The following is a 22,358-nucleotide window of genomic DNA, read 5'->3' on the forward strand; positions in this document are numbered from 1 at the left end:
GGCTATGCTGAGATGTTGTATAAGAGCCTCTCTCTTTCTGTCTCTCTTACCCACATACAAGCGTACATCCAGATGTCTCGCTGTCCCTGGAGCCTGATGGATTATTGTGGCAGGTTGTCCACTGTATTACTTCCTGTCCAGTCTTTAATCCCCTGTCTTATCCATGCTTCAGATCACCTGTGCTTTATGGAAGACATGTTTGCACTTTTGAACCTCCCTTGGGTGCTACTTTTGCTAGCTCAGGTTCAGTGTTAAAGAACTCAGTATCAGTCTATTCTATTCACACCAATTATTATTTAGTTACTCTGTGTTTAAATCTCAGTGTCACATGTACGCAGGTGAAATGATTTTGTGACATTGCAATTACCAGTTTCCAGCATAAACACACCAAGAGTGGACTTATGTAAGACATCTTGTGTTCATTAGTTAAAAATGAAAGGAGAGTCTTTTCCTACGTTTTTAAACATGTCTGTAGGCAACCTTTAAATTTGAACAGAGCAGTAAAGTAAAGCAGTGTAGAGTGGCCATGTTGGATTCTGTGGCCCTGACCTCTGCCCTATAGTGGTATAATGTTGAGAACATGCATGGTGGATGAGCATCTTGTATTTACTAAGTAAAATATTAATAACAATATATTGACCCTGTCTGATAAGCAGCCTGCTTCTGAAAAGACATTTTTCTTCATGTGGCAGTTTTGACAGGGACAAAGTGAGTGTGTGTGTGTTTGAAGGATCAAGGGATCAAATATCTACTGTTTTGCTCAGTGGGTAATGGTGCTTGAAAAAAAATGGCTATTTTAGTGCTGCTGCTGAATGACCTTGCTGTTGTGATGCCGTCAGTCGTTCTATTTTTATGAAGCTATCTAAATTCTAAGGCCGTTTCTGCCTTTGTGTCCTGTTTCTGCCCGTAAACACTTAAGAGGTGTCACTGTAAACACTCCCCTGTTTGTGTTCACTGATTTCCCATGAGATGTCACTCTGCATCATCCTCCGTGTGACTCGACCCTGCACATGCGCTCACCACGGCCCCGTGAAGCCGAGCCGGGTGTCAGTTTGCTTGTGCACACTCATCTGTGCATGTCAAGCTGAGTTGTCTGGAAGAGCGGACATAGTGGGAGAGCAAACTGTCAAGCCCGATCAGACTAGGCCGTCTCCCTGTGAGTCCCCTGCTGTCTGACCAAATATAGCACCAAAGTGACAAGCTCGCCCCGGGTTCTACCCGTCTCAATAATCCAAATCCTAACATGTCACCCACCATCCAGCACCAGCACAAGATGTCTTAAAAAACATAAAGCTCAGATGACAGCAGGCTGTTGAGGGTTGAGACAAGTGTCAAGCAACTTTGACAGGACGCTTCTATTTCACTTTATCTGATTCTTGGAGCTTTTCTGTGGCAAAGTTGTACACCAGTTGTTTTTTTTTTTTGCCTCTCTTCACCTTCAGACAGTCCCTTGCACCTGCAGTATCTTCACAAGGCCTCAAGGAGGAGGAGGTTGCCAAAGCCTTTATTTCTTGTGCTTTCCTTTGTTTGTGGTTGGGTGTTTCTTTGGGTTTACATTTGAGGATGTGTGTATAACTTGTAGAGCTTGTTTATTGACAGCTTTCACTCTGAGGATGGTGTTGTACGCCAGTGAAGAGGGCTTTCAATTCCCGCCTTCCTCCTCGTTTTTCTCCCCTGTGGGAGAAAATGTTCTTGCATAAACAGAATCTTTTGCACAATTCTACTGAGATCTTATCGCTGTGGTAGATCTTGTCTTGTATGACAGGAGGGACTTGCACGTTATAGATCAAACTGTATGAAGTTAAATGCCACTGAACAAATTCGTAGCTCTAATATCAAACACAAAAGAGCACAAACTGATCCCTCCGTGACCCTCTGTTGTTGAAAAGGCGCATCTGCATCGGTGTTATTTCCCCAGGGGGGCGTGTTTCCAAGGAAATCTGGACAGTGACATTGTGAGAGATAAGGAAGCTGGAAATAGGGACCTATTAGCAGAGCGAACATCTTTTATTCAAAAACACCTGCTGTACCTGGCCTTTAAACGGTCACTGAATATGGCCAACTGTCAGGAGAAATGTGGGCTCAAGAGAAACCATCAAGGAGTCTCCTCACGCATCACATCCTACAGATATTTTATTGTGGCTTGTGATTTTACAGCCATTTTGTCCCTTTTCTGTTCTTGCTGTGAGTACAGTAGTGTGGCATAAATAAATGTTCACCTTTACCTTAAGGTAAAAGTAGTCAGTGTGTTCTAGCAAACTGATAAGATCCGATAACAGATTTCCATATCTGACTGTTTGTATAAAAGTTCTTTTAAAGGTACAGCTTCCCTGGGAACAAACGTGTTCTCAGACTTACCTGCTTTTTGGATTTTGTCCAATATTTGCTTTTGCTTGATTGTGGCTATGGTAACATTTATAGATATCAAGCAAAAGGCACAGAAGGCTTTGCGTTTATCAGAACAGATTGTGGAAAATCCTGGAGCAGGTTTTTGGTATGTCCTTCTCACACACACAGAATAAGATACTTTAAGAAAGTGGACTCAGAAGATCACAGAAAATGTTATCTAACATACCTGACATATCACAGGATATTTATGTGAGCTGAACTTTGAGTGGAAATCAGATTTTATCACACAGAATGATTGCCTTGGAGGCTCAAAGTGTAGCCGCACACACACACACACACACACACACACTCGACAAGTAACTGACAAAAGCACCACTGAGAGAAATAGTTTCACACCAGAGACAATCATCCTCCCATTTGTTTGAGTGCTTTGGGTCAGTCTGGCAGGGCTGGCAAACTTAGCCGTGAAAACATGGCAATTCCAGAGTCTATTAGTGTGGTAATTCATAGCACATGTGCTCCGCATATCTCCGGCTGTTGGAGGACCGATGGCGGGCAAGGGAGCAGGTGTTGCTTCTTCATGATGAATTTGAAAAGATCTAAGAGGTAGGCCAGTTCCTAATATCTCAGCTCTTCAGTAATATATGATGACAGTGAGTGATCACTGAGTAGCACAGGTGGGTGTAAATCTTCTCACACATCGTTAATGGCTTACTTGTTAAATAACTGCTGTCGACAGTGCTTGTACATTAATTGACGTCAAACATCAGGTTTAGGAGGAGGATCTCAACAAGGAGATGAGGTTGAAGTGCCATATTATTCAGAGACAATGAGAAATATCAGTTTCGTTTTATTCTTATTTTATTCTTCTCAAGCCACACTGAGTTCATCTAATTGGTTCAGACAAAAGATGAGATGCTTTCACTTTTCTTACTGAAATATCTTGATAACTATTGGATGCATTGCTGAGAAATTTGGAACATTTATTCACAGTGCCCAGTGGATGAACATTTTGTATGGATTGCAATGAAATTCGGTACACACATCCTGTGCGTCAGCCCTGTGACGGCGGACTGGCGGACTGTCCAGGGTTTACCTCACCTCTCATCCCAGCTTTATCTGGTGTAGCCTCTATAGCTATAGCTAATGGATGGATTCATGTCCCTGTCAGGATGAATAAATAGCTTTGGTCATGCCTAGACTTTATCGTACACCACCATCAGCTCTAAATTAATTTGTTCTTTGACTGGATACTTTGATTTATCATCAAGTTTTTGTAAACTGACATTCGTATCTGCATCAGCTGTGCTATCGTGAGCATGTCATCCTGCTGACATTATTAGCATTTAGCCCACAGCACCACTGTGCCAAGTGCAGTCTCACAGAGCTACTAGCATGGCTGTAGACTCTGTGAAGCTGGTTAAAACAAACTGTCTCGGCCAGTAAAAAATAAATTCAGCTCTCATGTGCTGTTATTGTTAGCTATAACAAGACAGGACAGCAATATTACCTAACGCATGACGCACTTCATTCGTGTGGCCAAAATAAACAAAGATCGACACTTTTTTCACCTGCCAAATTTTTTTTCCACATTTCCACTGATAAAAATAAATAAATAAATAATAAAAAACGGATCAGAATTTGAATAATATGATATTTTTTTCTTGTTTGCCTCTCAGGGCTTCCGTAGCTTTTGTGCTGTTTACTTTATGGTCATGTGATCACAACCTGAGCCAACTGTGCTAGTTAAATAGGAGAGAATCTACTGTGAGAAAAAGAGGTCATAGTTAATGTCACCATAAACATGCTTACCTTTCATATCTGCTTCAAGACCCCCCTAACGTAGCCCAATTACCCAGTTCAAAACAAGATATTTTAAAAAATGCTGCATGATTATCAAACCAGTCACAATCAAAGTCACAGTGGGGCTCAGGTGTACCGCAGAGAAATCATGGTGGGGATGTAAAGTTTCTTCTAAAGTTAGGAGGCAGTTGGCACTCCTGCTTTGCCTTGCAAACAAACTATGGGCTTGATTAAACACAGCCGATTTGTTTAAGAGTGACTGGTGAGTGGCAGGTTTCAAAAAACTCTGAGAACAGCAGGGAAACCTTCAGACCACCATTCAACATTTTGATTGACGATTTGACTGATTTGTCCTCAGTCACAGGTTGTGACGTAGACTGTTTTCACTCAAAATATTTCTTCATCAGGTGATAAAGCGATAAGGACTTAACATGGAACATTTTCATGATAAACAAAGTAAAATGAAGTTCGTGTTGGTTTGTGGAAAAAGAAAACTATAACTGTTTTTGGTATTTTTTATTTATTTGTTTATTTTTACTTTTGCCTGAGCAGAGGAGCAGTTAAAAGTGAGGACAGTAAACTGCTGGAATGATTCATTCATGTTCAGTCATCCACCAGCATAACCCCCCACCCCCAAGGTCAGCCACCACTAATTAAATCTCAACCTGTGGGAGACACTCGGTGGTAATGCATGAATAACCATTCATCCATATTTCAGAACAACAGCCATCTTGTCTGCTGGAGACCTGCTGGAGACCTCTGACATGTTGCTGGTGCATGATGTGTCTGTGACTGCCTTTAACTGCCCCCCGCGGGGTCACCGGCTGGTTGCACACAGACCCCCACCCCGAACACATATAAAGATTACATTCTCACCTGCTCATCGGGCTTATTTTGCAGAACAACATCAGTTTGATTCAGAAGAAACTTTTGTTTTTATTTGTATAACCAGCCACAGCCCTTACATGAGCTTGTGTCTTGTGTCATTGTCTAACTCACCATGGCTGGGAAAATAGCTGCTACAAAGCTGAAAGTGAGAGGGTGGGAGAGGGGGAAATTTCAGGACAGCAGCAATTCTCAGGGGATAAGAGGTGGGGGTGGGAGCGACCACAGGCCATTTCACCAGGCTAATGGGATGGGAATCCCTGGCAGCGAGGGCCGGTCAGAAGGGATTTACGCTGGGATTCTGCAGAGAATGTAGGAGCAGCCAGGATATTATCAATTAAAAACCATCTATCTACCTCTAAAGACGATAAAAATAAAGACTTTCTTCCTGTTCTGCTGTTATTTATTATTTAATCAGCTTGCAAGAGTGTCAAGTCCCTGTGAGGACCCAGACTGTGGCCAGCCTCAGTGATACGTGTTCAAACACCAGTGAATACGCACAATACAATACAATTTGCCTGCTCTTATCCGATAGTGTGTTTTTATCTATAAACACTATTGATAAAAGCCTTCACAAACAACACTTTGATTTTTTAACCCCAAACTGATCTCTTCTATACAAAAAAAAAAAAAAAAAAAAATAGGCCACATACATAACATCTATTGTCTTTGCTCAAGAGCTTAAAAGAGAAATAGAGAGAGATTACTTCAGCAGGATGCCTTAACAAATTACTGCTAATCTGGACAATGTCAAAGTTTTGTTCAGTGATATAATACATAATATTTCTCACTAGGAAGCTTTGGACGAGAGGATTATTTGTTTTATTTATCACAATACACAGCTCTTAATGGTGCACAGTATGATGACTGTGCTTTAATCCCTTGTTATCTCTTCATGTCTGACACACACACACACATACACACACAGACTAAGACATAGTCTTTGGTACATACGTACTCCTCGATACACACTCTCGCTGCAGAGAATGTGATGTGGATGGGATTCAGCAGGAAAAGGCACCACTGGTGACATTAGTCAAAGGTCTGCGGGGAACTGCAGGTCGTAGCTTAGCGGAGGAAACGCACATGCTCACTGGGGATTGAATGAGACTCATTACAGTAATTAAAAACCTTTCCACACATGCTTTCTCATCGTGCACAATGAACATTAAGGAGGTTGGAATGCCTCCTCACCTTTGGGAGTTTAATGTTGGACATAATCACCTTGTTCACCTGATATAAATGAATGTGAATATGCATGTGGGTGGTTTTCTTTTTTTCTTTTCTCACGCGCGGCTGATGTGGTTACCACAGCAACAGCCCTAGCTGGCTCTTGAGGCAATGAAGGGATTGAAGGAAACCCCCCTTACCCCCAAAAAAGCCCTGCTTTCCTTTCTCAGCCCTGCTTTCGTCTCTCTTTCTGAGCGGTGGACTTCAGTCGTCCCCGAAGTGGATGATGGGTGGAGAGTCTCCTGCTTTGAGGGGATGAGGTGCGTGGGTTAGAGTTCGGGGGTTTCAAACAAGTGCCACATCATGTGCGTGTGTGTGTGTGTAAGCTTGAGAGCTTGAGAGACAAAGAGGGTGGAGACAGAGGAAGTGTCTACTAGAGAGCACATATGTGTGTGAGAGAGACTGAGTGGGAGGGGAGAGTGCGAGGGAGGAGAATCAGCGGCAGAGAGGATGCTCACTGGGAACGTACCACAGTCCAAAGAGCTGAGAGTGTGGCCAGCAGGTGTACGACTGATGGAGAGCAGCAAGTGAGCTGACTGAAGCTGCAAAGAGAGAGAGAAGGGTAAACAGAGAGAAGCAGAGACAGAGGAGAGAACTGAAAGAGAGGGAGGGAGAGAGAGGGTGAGACTCTCAACTGGAGGAGAAACACACAGACAGTGAGTCATCTGCTCGAGTGCTGGTCACCGTCCGGACTTCGCAGGGAGCGCCCGGCGTACAGCTGCCACTGTGTCAGTAAGTTTGCTGCTCCGCTCCATGCAGGACATCAGCTCGCCCAGTTAACACATTGTGACTTCTTCACATGACAGATTTCTGTGGTGCATCGCTAACCAGCTGGGGTGTGTTATGTAATTTGTTGTGATGTTGGGATGAAGCTGTGGCTTAGAGCTGTAACCTGATCTGCAGGAGGGCTGATGTGGTAGCGCTACATGGAACAGGCAGGTGTGTGAATAGCAGTGTGGGATGTGCGCCGCACAACACGCTTGTGGTGAAGAATGGGGACAAGTTTGTAATGAACTGGGCTGGACATTTTCTTCTGTCACTTTCACTCTGATGTGTGTTTTGACGCTGCCAGAGTGGGATAAAGACAATATATCTTGTTGCCATTATGTCATTATGATGTACTCAAAGCGTGTTGCATTAACTAAGCATGTTGTGCTCAATATTATATAGACAAACACAAGTGTGCAAATCTCCAACAGGTATTACTTTAAAAAATCTTCTTATATAATGCAGCGCCTTTCTTCAAGCCAACTGTTAGAAATTCAACCTATCTGTGTATTTGTGTGTGTGTGTGTCATGCATCCATCTATTGTGCATCAGCTCTAATTAAGAGTTCAGGGCAGCTGATGCCCAATCGTATCCTGTTCTCCCATGGGAGAGCTGCTGCCGGGCCTCCTCGCCTCCTTCATGTTTATTGAGCCAGCTGAGAAAAGGTTCATATTCACAGTTGCTCCCATTTCATTTGGATGATGCAGGACCTTTCTTGATTGAAGATTCGCTTGTTGTGTAATAGCAGGCAACACTGTATGTCAGTGATTCACACTCTCTCTCTTTTTTTTATCACTTATATGTGATTCTGAGCACGCTCAGTGTATGAGAAAACAGATTTTCCCTGTCCCACTTGAGCAGCTGTTTGTCTTATCTACATCCTCAGCACCAGACCGACATGGCCTCATACATTCACTCTTATAACTTCTCACTGTGTCAGCACGGACAGCCACACTAACTGCTTGAGGAATGATTAGTTATTTGAGTTCAAGAGTTTCCCATTTTGTCTCATTGAGTTATTGAATGCAGTGAATGAGCAGCGCGTGGCACCTTGTAGATACAGAGATATGACAGATATTTCATTATGGCTGCCGCATCCTTCTGTGATCTACATAGAGAACAATATGCATTTTTACACTTTGTTCCATCACTGCTTCCTGACCATCTGGGATGCGCTTTCATACTGATCGATCGCTCTGTGTGATTGAAATAGATTGAATTAATCAAACAAATTGAAAGCCTGCTGTGCAAACTCACCGGTTGTCAGTGTCAATAGGGCACCATATTCAGCAGGGGTATCGATCAGTGATCCTGTGGTGATAAAGCCGTCCTGGGAGAGAGATTGAGTTTAGATCAAAGCATGCGTGACAGTGGTATGGCTCAGTTTTGCATTAGCAATGTGCTACTCTCCTGGGTTTGAGGGAAGAGATTCTATGCTTGAATAAATGTGAAACTATGGGTATTGTGTCCCTAAATCCCTGAAGTGGTTGTGAATAGCAGCTCATGCACTAAAAGGAATGAAGAACCTGCAGAAGGAGCATGATGTGATATCTTTCGGGACAGCAACGAATTCATACGATGCACTATTAGATCACTATTAGTGTCAGACATAACTTGATGCTTCTGCACAGTTAGGACAATAAATTTTTAGGCTTATCATGAATGAATTTAGGGTTGAGGAAAGCATTTGGGCACCAGGTTTAATTCTCTATCACCAAGCCACTGCAGATTAGATGGGATAGAACAGAACAGGATGGCTGCAGTTCTTGGATTCATCGATGGAGGACTTAATCTGAATTACAGTTTGTGTTCTCTGCTTCTTACGGTGTTATAAATTAGAGGTTCTAGTCTGCGTGTTGCGTTTTACCACATCAAAGGGACATAGATGAAATAGAACAGATCACTTTAAAAAAAGACTGACCCTATAATTTTAATGACATGAAGCCCTCTCTCTCTCTCTCTTTGGTCATCGCGATGCCTCAAACCACCAGTCCATACAAATGCATGCTGTTGCTAAAGGAGACCAGCAACATTTCCTGAGGCGTTTCACTTTTGATGTCCTCTTGCTTGATCTCAAAATGGACGACCTTTTCTGAATGTTCTTTTGCATTTGTCTGACTGTAGGAAACACAATGGAAGTGACTCCCGCATTTCTGCAACACTAGAGCCCCAGCTGTTCCAGCCTGCTCTCCCACACACCGCCTCACCATTCCACAAGGTAGGAGGAGCCTAAGGGGGCCGGGTGCCGGGTTTGCCTTTGACCCTTGACCTTATCCAATGGACATCTGTGTGACCTTTTTTCCTGTGATGTTTGTTAGATGTCTCTGCTCATCTTGTCTACACACCTGCTTCTGTCGCTATGCACTTTCTCTGTGTCCCGTCTGTGTTTAATCTCCCACGACTGCGTCGGACCCAGACCCTCTGCTCGCAGTATTACTTTGATTTTTATTCTTGTCTTCTTTTGTTTAACTTTTGTAATTAGAGTGCACAGAGCTCCGTGTCTGGTTGATGATTAGGTTTGTCTGATTGAGTTAATACAAATCTATTTTTATCGGGAAATTGTCAGCTTGATGCCTACAGTTCCTCAACAAGTCTATTTCCATCAAAGCAAGAAAAATACAGCCTGTCTCAGCAATTGTCTTTTTTTAAATCAAAGGACGCAAATCTTCGCCCCCATCATTGACTAAAATATGTCCTCAAATTATAAAGTCATTAATGTTTAATCAGTCTTAGGGTTCAGTTGTTATGCAGTTTCACTTCAGTGTCAGTTAAAAATAATCTTTTTTTTTTTTTAGCTTGCATTACATTTTCTGTCATATACTTTGATTCACTGCATGAGGGTCCCATTCAATTTCACAAAAACATTTCCACATTTTTCAAGATTTTCAGCATTTATGAATGAGCTCAGAGTCTTGATCTGTTATTCTTGCTTTATGAGGAAGTTGTGTGAATAAATTCTAAATTGATGTGGCTATAGATGGAGAATACAAAGGGTAGAAAGTGGAAATGATTAAGGAGGAAATCATTTCAGTAAATCTATTTAGGCTGTCACAGTGTCTATGAAATCCATCTTGCTGTCACAATCTTCATGCCTACCTCTTGGCATGTCTTATCATTATAAATGAGCGACTGACGTAAAAATCCTGCCAGGGATATTTTGGGAACTTGAAAACTGAACAAAGCTGAGCTCGGTGGTGATTAAAAGTGGATACAATCTCACTCAAGTCAGATTGGTTTCATAAAGTCTCTCACATTTCGGATGGGGCTTACTCTTCCTGCAACCTGACTTGATCTGAGTCGAGCAGAGGAGTGGGAAGAGAAAGGGATTAAAACAGAATCTGGAGATTGGGTTGTTTTAACTGTCTCTCCTGATCCGTGCAGCACACACCATCTGTAAGTGCTTCAGACTTGGGAGTTACAATTAGTGAGACATGAGGAGAGGATTTAGGAGACTTCTGTGTCTCTACAGATTTGCATAACACAGAGGCAGCCAGCAGAGTCCCAGATGAAGGTATTCCAAACTTGACTTGTTATGTTTTCCTATTTTTGTCACATACTGAAGTAGAAAAAGCAAGCAGGAAAGAAAAACTCTTTACTAAACTCTAAAGAAGCAATAGCTAAAATGCAGTTATATTTAATATTTTATTACTGTAACCCCCCTTTGATTTGGAGTCCAGAGAAGAAAACATATCTGATGAGGATTTTGAGGGACAGTGTGGTCCTATGATGCACTGTAGTATGATAAAGGCTTAGTGGGGCAACACTCAGAGGAGCGTATCACTTTAATCAGAGCCATGCGAAAACCAGGTCAATCTGCAATTAACCCCACCAGGTCTTATAGTCATTGCCTAATTCAAACCGCACTGCCATACGGTCTTATTGAATTATAATGTAACATCACCACATTAAAATGTCTGTTTGTAAAGTTTGTTAAGTTGTGTACTTTATACCATATGTTTCCAACAGTGTTCAAACCCAAAGAAATTCGCAATTAATTGAACAAATTGAATTATTCAGTGTATTTCACTGGTTACCAGTCGCTATAACTTCTGTGAGACACTCAGAGTGAGGAAAGGAGGTGATAAATCCTACTAATGTGAATAAAATTTAACAGTTTAACAATGAAGACAACAACTACCATGATGTCATGCAAATTACGTCTTTTGTTTTGATTTGACTGAGAGACTCCCAGCAGCAAAAACTGCAAACTGTGCATTTGTCAGTGTGGCAAATGAAATTCAAACACTCAGCATCATCACATTTCCAGTTTGCAGTACAGTTCCTCATTACAAGCTAATTTTAAATACAAGCGTGTTTCTCAAGCCTATTCTGAGACGCCAGTAACCATGTAGTTCAAACAGCTTCAGGACACACACACACACACACACACACATAAACCCCACATATGGTCCAGTGGTTGTGGACAGTGTTGTTTCACTATCTTGGTGTCGGGTTCATGTTGCACACATGCTGTTAGTCGTGTTGCTATACAGCCTGAAATGGCACCAATCAGACCGAGTTCTCATGGCCCTCCATAAATCTGCGATGACAGCGAGTTCTCAGAAAACCCTTATTTAGCTGGAACCGAAAAGCAGAACTAACAGACATATTGTTCATCAGAGAAAAAGACAAACATGCAAACCCCTACGTCCTTCTGATATTCTTGGAGCTGGTCAAAGTGATAATGAGCTCTGTAAGTTGCACCTCAGAAGTCTGGAGGAGAGAGGGGGTCTCGCACATTTAATTTGCCTCCTGTGCCAGATGACAATCCTCTTAGCTGTTGTAATCAAAGGTCCCAGCTCTGACACCTGCAGTGTTTGCTAGCTTGTCTCCGGTCTCATTCCCTCGGGACTTTTCTTTAAGATGTCGTTCTGCCATACTGAGATCTCCTGTTTTTTCTTCGAAAGGTTGCTTTTTCCCTTCACTTTGTTTCCACTGCAGTCTGTGTGTCAATCCAGAGTTTTGTCTGTTTCACTCTACCCATCTCCTTCTATTCCACATCGTTTTTTTCCACAGCTGATAATCTCCCAATTCATTTCTTTTTATGTTTTTGAGGTGTCTGCTGTAGTGGGACTGTTCACATGCAGTATAGTTAGTTCCTTGTTGAAGGACCTGTTTATGAGAGGCTCCACCTCTGGCTTTTTTGTCACTCTAAGACAAGATAGGGTTTGTGACAAAGACAGAAGTGCATGCATGTGTGCATTTCTTCCTGCTATACTACACAGAGAGAGTGACAGAAACAGATCAGCAGAGGACAGGACACCTCCAGCTGCAGTCAGAGGATTACTACTCTACACTTCAAGCAATATCAGCTGCCTTTACATGCAACCTGACACACTGGGAGAGCCTGTGGATCTTGTCTTCAGCTTCTTCTTTTTTTGTGATCCAACATTTTTCCAGTCATGGTTGCAGTTAGCAGGGATGCAGCTTTACCTCGCATGTCACAGCGGGAAAAAGTCAACTGTCTCCTGTTTGACAAAGGCACAGCAGTCAGAGAACGAGTTTAATCCGAACCTATTGAAGTCAGTTAAGTCAAAATCTCCTTTGAAGCTGCAGGACGCTGGTTTGGGGAATGTTAAAAATGGCTAAAAATTATGACAACCACTTCCATGCTCCAATGGTGACAAAGACACACTGGAAAAATCCCAGCCATGTAAGTAGCTTTACTGTAGCAACATGCTGGATGGAAAACATCACTAGACAGCAAACTAGAGAACTAGAGAGGGAATCTGGCAGGGTTTTACGCAGAAGCTTGGACAACTGCCTCTCCGAATTGAGATCAAAGTTGTGAAAGCAAAACCAAACAGTTAATGTTAAGAAAAATGTATGATCAGAAGGGAACATTTCTTGTCCTGTCTTCAGGTGATTCATTTAATGTAAACAAACAGGTGTTTTTTTTGGTTGTGCATCTTGACATAAAGTTTCATGGCTTGTGCAGCTGTTTAAAACCAAAGATAACATGTAGCTCCCCTTGTTGTAATGTTGTTGAAGCCGGGCTTATTTACTTTCAGGGTTTGTGGCAGGCTATTGTTTGCACATGGTGGAGGACTTTACTCATACTCACACTGAAAGCTGAGACAGGATTGCTCTGTACACAAACCGTTTGACTATGTCAGGCTTTACTGGCTGAACCTCTCAGCCTTCACTTAACTACTCCAGACTGCCGTTTCCATCGACTTGAGACATTCAGCATTTTCTGCAGTGTTGACAGTCGTCATGCTCGACTGTTGCATGCAGGTTTGGTATGTGAGATTTTAAAGGACAATTCCCCAACAGCTGCGGTTGGGATCCAAAGAATTAGGCTGGTGTTTAACCCATGACTGCTTAATAGTTTGAGAAACCACAAGGGAGAGGCAAGAGATCACATGCCGCACCCAGGTAAAATGGTGATTAAAGGAAATTTAAAAGTTTGTTTAAAGGTCTGAATCTTGTCGAGGAACAAAACATTTGTGCTTTATCAACTGACTTAAATGTTTTAAGCAGTTAATCAAAATGTTTATGTTTCTCTGTTTAGGTTAGAGAAGATATGTAGGCCTCTTTCACAGTTCAGATTACACAGTTAGCACTGTTTTATTACCTTGAAATGATATGAAGTTTCATGAACTTTTTTTTGTTTATTTATGCTAAACATTAATTTGAACTGATGACATGTTTCTGAAGTCTGCTACAGCAAATGTCACATTACTTCTGTTTGGGATCTAACAGGGAATTAGACCTCTGTGGGGTGTAACTGACCCCAAACACAAGTAACATCATCATGTAGAATATCACACTGTATATTTCTTTGTGTGTTATGACTTTTTGAAAAAAAATGTTATGCATAACTTGTGTATAATACAAGGAAATATTTTCCTTCCTAAACAAAATGACAAAATTACCATAAAACATTGTTATTTCACCGAGTAAGGAAATACTTCATGTATTATAGATAAATTATGCGTAGCTTTTTCGCAAAAATGATAACACTCAAACAAATAAATAAATAAATGTAGTACGTTGTTTTTATATAACCCAGCTTGTGGCATAGGGAAAGGTTATTAGTTCTATCCTTTTCTACATATTAGGTTTTAATAAGGTCAGAATGAAAGAAAACAATACAACTGAGAGAACACTGTGTCCAACTGCAATGCCTACTGAATAGTAATTAAAGTGTTCCTGATGGCACAATGCAAGGATACTGGCATTAGTATCTGTCATAAACAGACAGAAAACAATAAGGGCAACAAAACGCAGGGTTGAATGTAATAAGTGCAGAACAATATTGAACTGTAACAGTCAGACTTACTGCTGTAGAAAAAACAAAACAAAAACAACCTCAACAACCAACAAACCAACTCAAAACATTTCATCTCACTCTCCTCTCTCCAGACCACAGATTTATTTGAAATGATTGAAAAGATGCAGGTAAGATGATGCATTGATCTTTGTGTTTTGTCTCGGCTTCCAAACTGTACTCACCAAGCAACTAACCAACCAGTGTGTCTCCTCCTAATTCTGCAGCGCTTTGGCTCTCTCGTCAGCCAGAATATCTCTGTACTCTGTACTGAGTCTGGTGGTTACAGAGGAGAGCTGTCAGGAGATTATATGTGTGTGTGTCTGCATCTCTGTCAACATTCTGGTTGTAACACTGGCTGACAGCACTGTAAGCTTATTATCTCACCTCAAAAGCTGTCTCCTGGCTTGTGAAGCCTTTAGAAGGATGTTTATTTTAATCATGCATTCATACACATAACAGAATCGGTTTTATTTGCTTAGCAATTATCGCCTCAGTGCTGGAGTCCACATTGTATTCAAAAAGTAATAGCTGTTTTGTTTGGCAGTGTATTTTGGCATAAGAAGGAATATTCCTCTTTAGCAGGGGGTGTGATGCAGGATGTTTTTTTCCGCAATATATTGATATGGTGTATCGTGTTCCTTGATGCCAGGCACCATCAACCTCGCCCTGATTTAGTATAGCTGCTCTTTTTTTTCTGCACAGTTCCTGTTTCTCACACACGCACACACGCCTCAGGTCCAATGGGTACTTCAGTGTCAGTTAGCTGAGCATCTCTTTATTCCCCGCTGTGTTATTACCACAATTCCCCTGTGAGCTAACAGACTTTTCAATCACTCCCAAATGCCTGCTCTTTAGCATCCATTAATTGTTGCTTCTGTGTGATTTATCTCTGCCTGTATCTTTCCATCTGTCACTCTTTACTATGTTGCCTGCTGTATATCTCTTGGGAGAGCTCCGTTGTTATGTAATGATGCATTTCTCCCAATTCGTCTTGTTGCACTCATTCGCAATATGATTATTGCACTGCTTTACGTAGATATTTGTTTGTAAGGCTAATCAATAACAAGTGTATTTGTGCTGCTGTCTTTAAATGCAAAAGAAGCTGCAGTGTTGATGACTTCGTGTGACCCTTCTTGCTTTCTTTCTCTCTCTCTCTGGTTTTCTTATCTCGCCCTCTCCTTGTAGGGCAACAGGATGGATGAGCAGAGGTGCACTTTTCCTCCCCCACTCAAGGTACAATTCTCCATGTAGAGACACGGTATTCATTCATTGTCTCACGACGGCTCCGCCATATCTTGCCCTGCCAGACGGGCTTATAATTTCCGCACACTGTAGCGCAGTATTATTCATAATGCAGTGCAATGCTCTCACGTCTTGCCATCACTTTTATGCCCTCACAATTAATTTGTATTCAAACTCATATGTCATACATCCTCTGCAGACTGACGTGGACAAATCTTAGCAACAAACAGTATAACAAGACACGAGGCTGATGTCATTTTGAATGTGTCAAAGGATGGAAAAGTCTTTGATTAAGCAATGCATTGATTCCTATGTAGTTGCCAAACTGACTTTCACTGCCTAACAGTTATGTAATTACTCTGAAAAAGTGTCTCTTGGGATAATAGAGTTGGACAGTGTGTTTATTTTTATTCTTTGAAGAGGAAACAAAGCTTTTTTTTTGTCGCTCTTTTTTGCAGACTGAAGAGGACTACATTCCATACCCAAGTGTCCACGAGGTAGGATGATGATGTGGTGCAACATTTTTCCCCACGCTGATGTCATCAGTTCAGTTTCGTTCTTGTCCTGAAACCACCTCCACATTTAGACCGTTCTGTTTCTAAGCCCTCATTATTTTGCATGTCGGATCAGGTGCTGGGCAGAACAGGTCCTTTTCCTCTCATACTCCTGCCGCAGTTTGGGGGTTACTGGATTGAAGGGACCAACCACGAGCTGAGGGACACGGTGGACACCGAGCAGCTGCAGCCTCTGTCCCCAAACACCCGCACCAAGCTGGAATGTAATACAACAGCTACAGTCTACAGGAAACATTTCCTGGGGAAGGTTAGTCACTTTGTGCAGCACAGAGAGACATCACTTTTATAATGTAAAACTTGTGGCCTTGCATATAATTGATGTGTGTGTAATTACTTCCCTTCAGCTCGTTAATGTACAGCTTTTTCATGCTTGATCATTTCATTGCTATCTTGAAAAAAACCAACACTAAACTGAAAAAAAGTAAAATATGACCTGTTAGGAAAACACAAATATTAAAATTAAGACAAAAAAATACACAACACAGGCAAAACAAACAAAATATCAAACATAAAATTTTCCATGAACTTGTTAATTTGTATTAACTTAAGTCCAATTTGTTCCATGGTTTGAATTTTAATCAATATTTCTTTCCAGCTGTAGATGTATGGTCACAGACACCAAATCATTTACTTGTCAATTTCAAAGCAGAAATAAAAATGATGTATTAAAAAAAGTAACACAGCAAAAAGTTGTGGAAATGTTTTAATTATTAATTAATTTAATTTCCATGTTTAGTTTGTATGGTTGTAAATAAATCTATTGATTGCAACATCACATTTATTTAACTCTAAAATCAGTTCTGCACATTTCATTTTAAAAATGTTCGTTCTGCTATCAAAATGATATAACTGAAGTCATGCTCATGAAGTCCTTCATTATAATGGCCTCCTTCACCCTCCCAGAATATTTCACAGTTTCATTGCTCATTATAGTAATGAAATGAATAAGCAATGAGTGAATCCCAGTTGAGTAAACCGCTCAGAGTTACCAGCCTCACTGTTTGGCACCTCGTGTTGCTAATGAAGATGCATTAGGCTTTACCACCTGTTCTTACACAGGCATAATATGAACAAATCTGATCTGCCTGTAGCAGAACAGGAACAAAGGAAGAAGCAGTGTTCAGATTGGTGCAATAAGGGTAATAACTGGAACGCATGCACATGTCTCATGCACTCTGTTTAGGACAGATACTAATAGCTGTACCTGTGCACTGTGCCCTCAGGAACACTTTAATTACTATTCAGTGGACACGGCCCTCGGACATCTGGTGTTCTCTCTAAAGTACGACGTGATCGGTGACCAGGAACATCTCCGTCTAATGCTCAGGTAATGCTCATTATGCACACATGGTGTGGCACAACGTCGCTTAATTTAGAGAGGAAATTGAATCTTTAAATCTCTGTTCTGTACATCAACATCCGAATGTGTGGGTGTAAACAAACTGATGCATGATCAACAGGGAAGAGGAATAATCTGCCCTTTATTTCATTGTTATTTTTTTATTTTGCTCTTTAAATCCCCAGTATTGACAGGATAAACAGATCCTCCCAGCACTGGTGCGACCATAAGAGTCATAAAGCAGGAGAGAGTGTCAACAACACTGTCATTCCCACAGCAGAGTAACAGATGGACTATTTAGGCCAGCGAGTGGGTGGGGATGGAGGGAGGCAGGGAGGGGAGGCAAAGAGAGGCGAGGGTGGGGAAGTTCGATGACGGTCTCCCTTCTCAGACATGTCGTATCACATTATATGACTTTAAAAACCACAGTGACTGTTTTATGACATTATGACAGGAACAAGCTGAAAACCTATCATGATGTGATCCCCATTTCGTGTCTGAGAGAGTTTCCCAATGTGGTCCAAATGGCCAAGGTGAGTGCAGTTGTTTTTGTTGTGTGCAGAGACTGATGTGCTGTGATGGTGTCGCACCACATTCTGACATTTTTTTTCTGTTTGTCTTGTCTCTCAAAGCTTGTCTGCGAAGAGATCAATGTGGACCGCTTCTTTCCTGTCCTTTATCCAAAAGTAAGATCTGGATTGGTTTGTATTGTTACATATGCTGTATATGCCCTTCTCAGTCCCACACATCTAGTCAGGTGCCCATAGAAACACTCAGGGAAACAAACAGAAAATTTTACACTAAAAAAATGCTATAAATTTGACAGCTGAAGCCTCATATTAACTTCAGATAAGCTTTTGCACGCATTTTAGCAAAAGATTATCGGTGTGGAGTTTATTCTACATCACTCATATTGGTAGCATTTTAGCAAGAAATCTAATTGATTGATTACAGCATGTTCATATTGTAACCTGACTATTTTTTTCACATTTTAAAGAACTATGAACTTATCCTTTACTGTTATATCTGTATGTTTTTACAGGCTTCAAGACTTATTGTCACCTTTGATGAACATGTGATAAGCAACAATTTCAAGTTCGGCGTCATTTATCAAAAGTTTGGACAGGTGAGCGATAAAGCCTGGTTCTGTAGAAGTGCACACATTGCCTTTATATTCACTGTAATCAGTCCACAAACAATGACAGAGGACATTACATTGCAATCTCTGATTTCCTCAAGGAAGCTGATTACGCTCTATCGTCCTCAGTCTTAATTGTGTCTTTTAGTCCAGCCTAGTCAATGTGATTGTCTTCAACACCCCCTCTCATTTTCTGAGGCAATCACAGCCCTCTTGTTTACTATGTAAGGGCGGAAGAGCTATTGAGCTTTGCTGAGGGCACTTGTATCTTCAAACGGAGACCTCAGCGTGTAGCGATCTTGATCCCCCTACACCTACAGCCTAAAGTAGTTTAAATACAAAGTTAAATGCACTGTAAATGAGCCAAAGGCCACCATAAGAAGACAGCGAGGGTCCTCTGTTCACCCTGCGGGGTGTTTTCTATTCAGAGGTTGGGTGCTAAATGAAAGGTGTGATAATTATGAAGGCATATTGCATGCAGAAATACGTAGGCATTGTACACCACTCCATTTGCTGACAATAGATAATCAGCAGCCCGTCACAGGTGATCATTATTGCACAAGCTTTCCCGAAGCCCATCTCTAAATTGTATGATATATATATACTGCTGTAATTGATTGAAGCCACCTCTGTAATCTCAAATGCAAATGCATTGTGTTTGAACAAGAGTGTCAAACACTCACACCCAGTTCTCTTCCCTTGCCTGCATTCAATTACTGACCCTAATAATCTGTTGCAGTAAAGACACACTTTACATAAAATTCTCATTGTGCCTTTGCCATTTAGAACTGCACTTAAATATGCAAATCTTACCTGTTGTGATTCGTTATCGATTTCCCTCTCAGACATTTTCCTTAATGCTTATGCTCATTTGCAATGTAGTCATATCAGGTGTCGTTATCACTGGACATTAACATCGTGTAAAACAGTTCACAGTATGTTGCACAAATCATCCACAGCGCTTTTAATTTATTGAATCCCAGACCATTTTAAGCGCCAAGCCTTGATGTTTATGAGTTCTTTTTACTGGTCACAGACTTCAGAGGAAGAGCTTTTTGGCAACAGTGAAGAGAGTCCTGCCTTTGTTGAATTCCTGGACTTTCTTGGGGAGAAAATTGAGCTGCACAACTTTAAAGGGTGAGCATCTGAATTTGGTGTAAATGCACTAAATATACCCGACCATACATACATATCATAGCACGATGCCAACTGCAATTTACGTGATATCAGGCGAGTTACGGGACCGATGGCCTTGTGGAGAATATCTTGTTAGACATGGTCTCTGTGTGCATGCAGTTTCCGGGGAGGGTTAGACGTGACTCACGGGCAGACTGGCACTGAATCTGTCTACTCCAACTACCGCAACAAAGAGGTCATGTTCCATGTGTCCACAAAGCTGCCTTACACTGAGGGGGACACCCAGCAGGTAATGTAATGCAATACCAAACGAACACACCTTTCATGATTCACTACAAGCAGCCAGACAGGTTTCCCCTGGGTATTGTAGTGCCATATTTCACATGTACCTCAGCAGCACATATTTGCATAATGATAGTAAACATGAATCAATTTAAATGTATGCTTTAGTGTCTGCATGTATGAGCAGCAGTCCTTGCTCACAGTGATTTTAGCTGAGATGCAGCGCTGCATTGCTCACACGACTCGTACCTCCTTGTCTCTCTCTCTCTCTCACATATTCACACAAACGCTGGTTAATCAGCACAGGCTCACACACCGTTTGCTGTCGTGGTTTTGTACAAACACAGATGAGGCAGCGTCTATATGTTCAGACGTCCCAGCAGTGGGCGTTTGACACCCTTGGTTCCCTTGAGCCAATCGGTGCTTGTTCAGAGCGCTGTTAGGGGAAACAGCGCTCCCTGGTGGCGTTTCACGTGCTTTCAAATGTGGGACAAGGAGAACGTAGAAGTGAGCACTTGTTATGATTTATAATTACTGTAGCCTACATACTGCACAAATCAAGACTTGCAATCATTAGTTTCATTGATAGTGTACGTTTGGCAATATGACCAATGAACTACCACAACAAATGAATCTCCTACTTTTTAAAAATCAAATTAGATTCCTGATAGCATTAAGTTGGTTTTGTGAAACTTAAAGATAACAGATAACATTCATACGTATCATATAGTGCTCAGCATCAACGTCCTTTCAGTACAGTCTGTTGAGAGAAGCATACTTGTCGTAAGTTGCCATGTGGCTGGTGTGTTGCAGTTGCAGAGAAAGAGGCACATAGGCAACGACATTGTAGCCATCGTATTCCAAGAGGAAAACACTCCCTTCGTACCGGACATGATCGCCTCCAACTTTCTCCACGCCTACATTGTGGTCCAAGCGGTCAACCCCTGCACCAACAATGTTCTCTACAGGGTAACTGCGTACTCCGTCACTATGGGCTGACTTTGCTTCATCTCGTAAACACTTGTTTCAGCGTCATCTTGCTTTTCATTCTTAGGTGTCAGTGACAGCTCGAGACGATGTACCTTTCTTTGGCCCGGCCCTCCCAAACCCTGCTGTCTTTAAAAAAGTAAGAGAAAGAATAACTTTTAGGTCAGAACTTCTGCATCATCTAGTCGGTGCACCTTCTCCAGCATTTTCTTTACTACATGATGCATTGACTTTCTGCTCTTCTCGTTTCCAGGGCCCTGAATTCCATGAATTCCTTTTTACTAAACTCATCAATGCAGAGTATGCCTGCTACAAAGCAGAGAAATTTGCCAAATTAGAGGTGAGTCGTTGACAAGCATTTGAAACCATTCAAACATTTCTTTCAGTTTGCATCTCTACAGCATATCCTTTGCTTCATTCTGTTCACTCTTTGTGTGTGGAACAAACGAAGGAACGAACACGGTTGGCCTTGTTGGAGACCCTTTACGAGGAGCTCCACGTCAACAGCCAGGCCATGATGGGTGTTGGAGGGGAGGACGAGAAACTGGAAAATGGCGGTGGAGGAGGAGGGGGCTTCTTTGAGTCCTTCAAGGTACCTGGAGAGGCAGCAGCAGAGGCTTGGGCTTCGAACTTACAGCTTCACTTTCTGAAACTCTCCGCTTCAAAAAATAGATAAATAAACCATAAAAGTAGTAAGTGAAAGAGCCCAGTTTGATGAGCTACAACATGTTTGCGTTCATAATGAATTGAGTTCTATATTTTACTTATGCAACAACTAAGATAGTCATGCTGTTATTTAAAAAGACTTCAACTGAAGGTTGGACTTATGGTTTGACGTTTTCAAAAATAAGCTCATTTGCTTTCTTGCCAAGGGTTGAAGAAGATAGATTTCACTGTCACGTTAGTCCACTAAATATGAAGCTTCAGCCAGCAGCTACATTAGCTTAGCTTAGCATAAACACTGGGAACAGGGTGAAACAGCCAGCCTGGCTTAGAGTTTCAGACAGAGAAAATCCACATTACCTGCTGTACAACCACAAATTGACTTTTTTACGCATTGATTTTTGTATGGTTTGGAGAAATTAAATATAATGTTGCCAAGCTTTAGAGGTAATTTTGTGACTATTCCTCTTGTTGTCAGTCTTAATGCTAAGCTAAGATAACCCACTACTGGCTATGGCTTCATACAGTGGACATATTTGAAAATTATACTGATCTTCTTATCTAACTCTCAACAAGAAAGCGAACGAACGCATTTCCCAAAATGTCTATCTATACCTTTCAGAGTCACTATAAGACTATAAACATCAGTGTTATGGTACAGAAACAGTATACAACTGAAATCAG

At 41.5% G+C, this 22,358-nt stretch overlaps 1 protein-coding gene across 12 annotated transcripts in view; it reads left to right on the forward strand.

Annotated features, from left to right (window-relative positions):
• The window catches only part of rap1gapa (RAP1 GTPase activating protein a), a 40,566-nt gene that overhangs the window by 11,332 nt on the left and 6,876 nt on the right, over positions 1-22,358 (forward strand). For 6 of the 12 annotated variants that reach the window (XM_046395938.1, XM_046395931.1, XM_046395933.1 and 3 more), the window contains exons 3-17: positions 9,160-9,253; positions 14,404-14,439; positions 15,497-15,544; positions 16,012-16,050; positions 16,184-16,375; positions 17,352-17,455; positions 17,922-18,000; positions 18,100-18,153; positions 18,510-18,593; positions 19,642-19,742; positions 19,902-20,031; positions 20,838-20,993; positions 21,079-21,150; positions 21,265-21,351; positions 21,463-21,603. In XM_046395938.1, the coding sequence (XP_046251894.1) occupies positions 9,160-9,253; positions 14,404-14,439; positions 15,497-15,544; positions 16,012-16,050; positions 16,184-16,375; positions 17,352-17,455; positions 17,922-18,000; positions 18,100-18,153; positions 18,510-18,593; positions 19,642-19,742; positions 19,902-20,031; positions 20,838-20,993; positions 21,079-21,150; positions 21,265-21,351; positions 21,463-21,603 (1,417 nt within the window). Of the gene's footprint in view, positions 1-6,678; positions 7,000-9,159; positions 9,254-11,420; positions 12,689-12,744; positions 13,414-14,403; positions 14,440-15,496; positions 15,545-16,011; positions 16,051-16,183; positions 16,376-17,351; positions 17,456-17,921; positions 18,001-18,099; positions 18,154-18,509; positions 18,594-19,641; positions 19,743-19,901; positions 20,032-20,837; positions 20,994-21,078; positions 21,151-21,264; positions 21,352-21,462; positions 21,604-22,358 lie in introns of those variants that run through there. The other 6 variants (XM_046395942.1, XM_046395941.1, XM_046395937.1 and 3 more) reach the window with 6 other exon arrangements.

This window comes from Scatophagus argus, chromosome 8, assembly GCF_020382885.2.
Source record: "Scatophagus argus isolate fScaArg1 chromosome 8, fScaArg1.pri, whole genome shotgun sequence".
NCBI lineage: Eukaryota > Metazoa > Chordata > Actinopteri > Scatophagidae > Scatophagus > Scatophagus argus.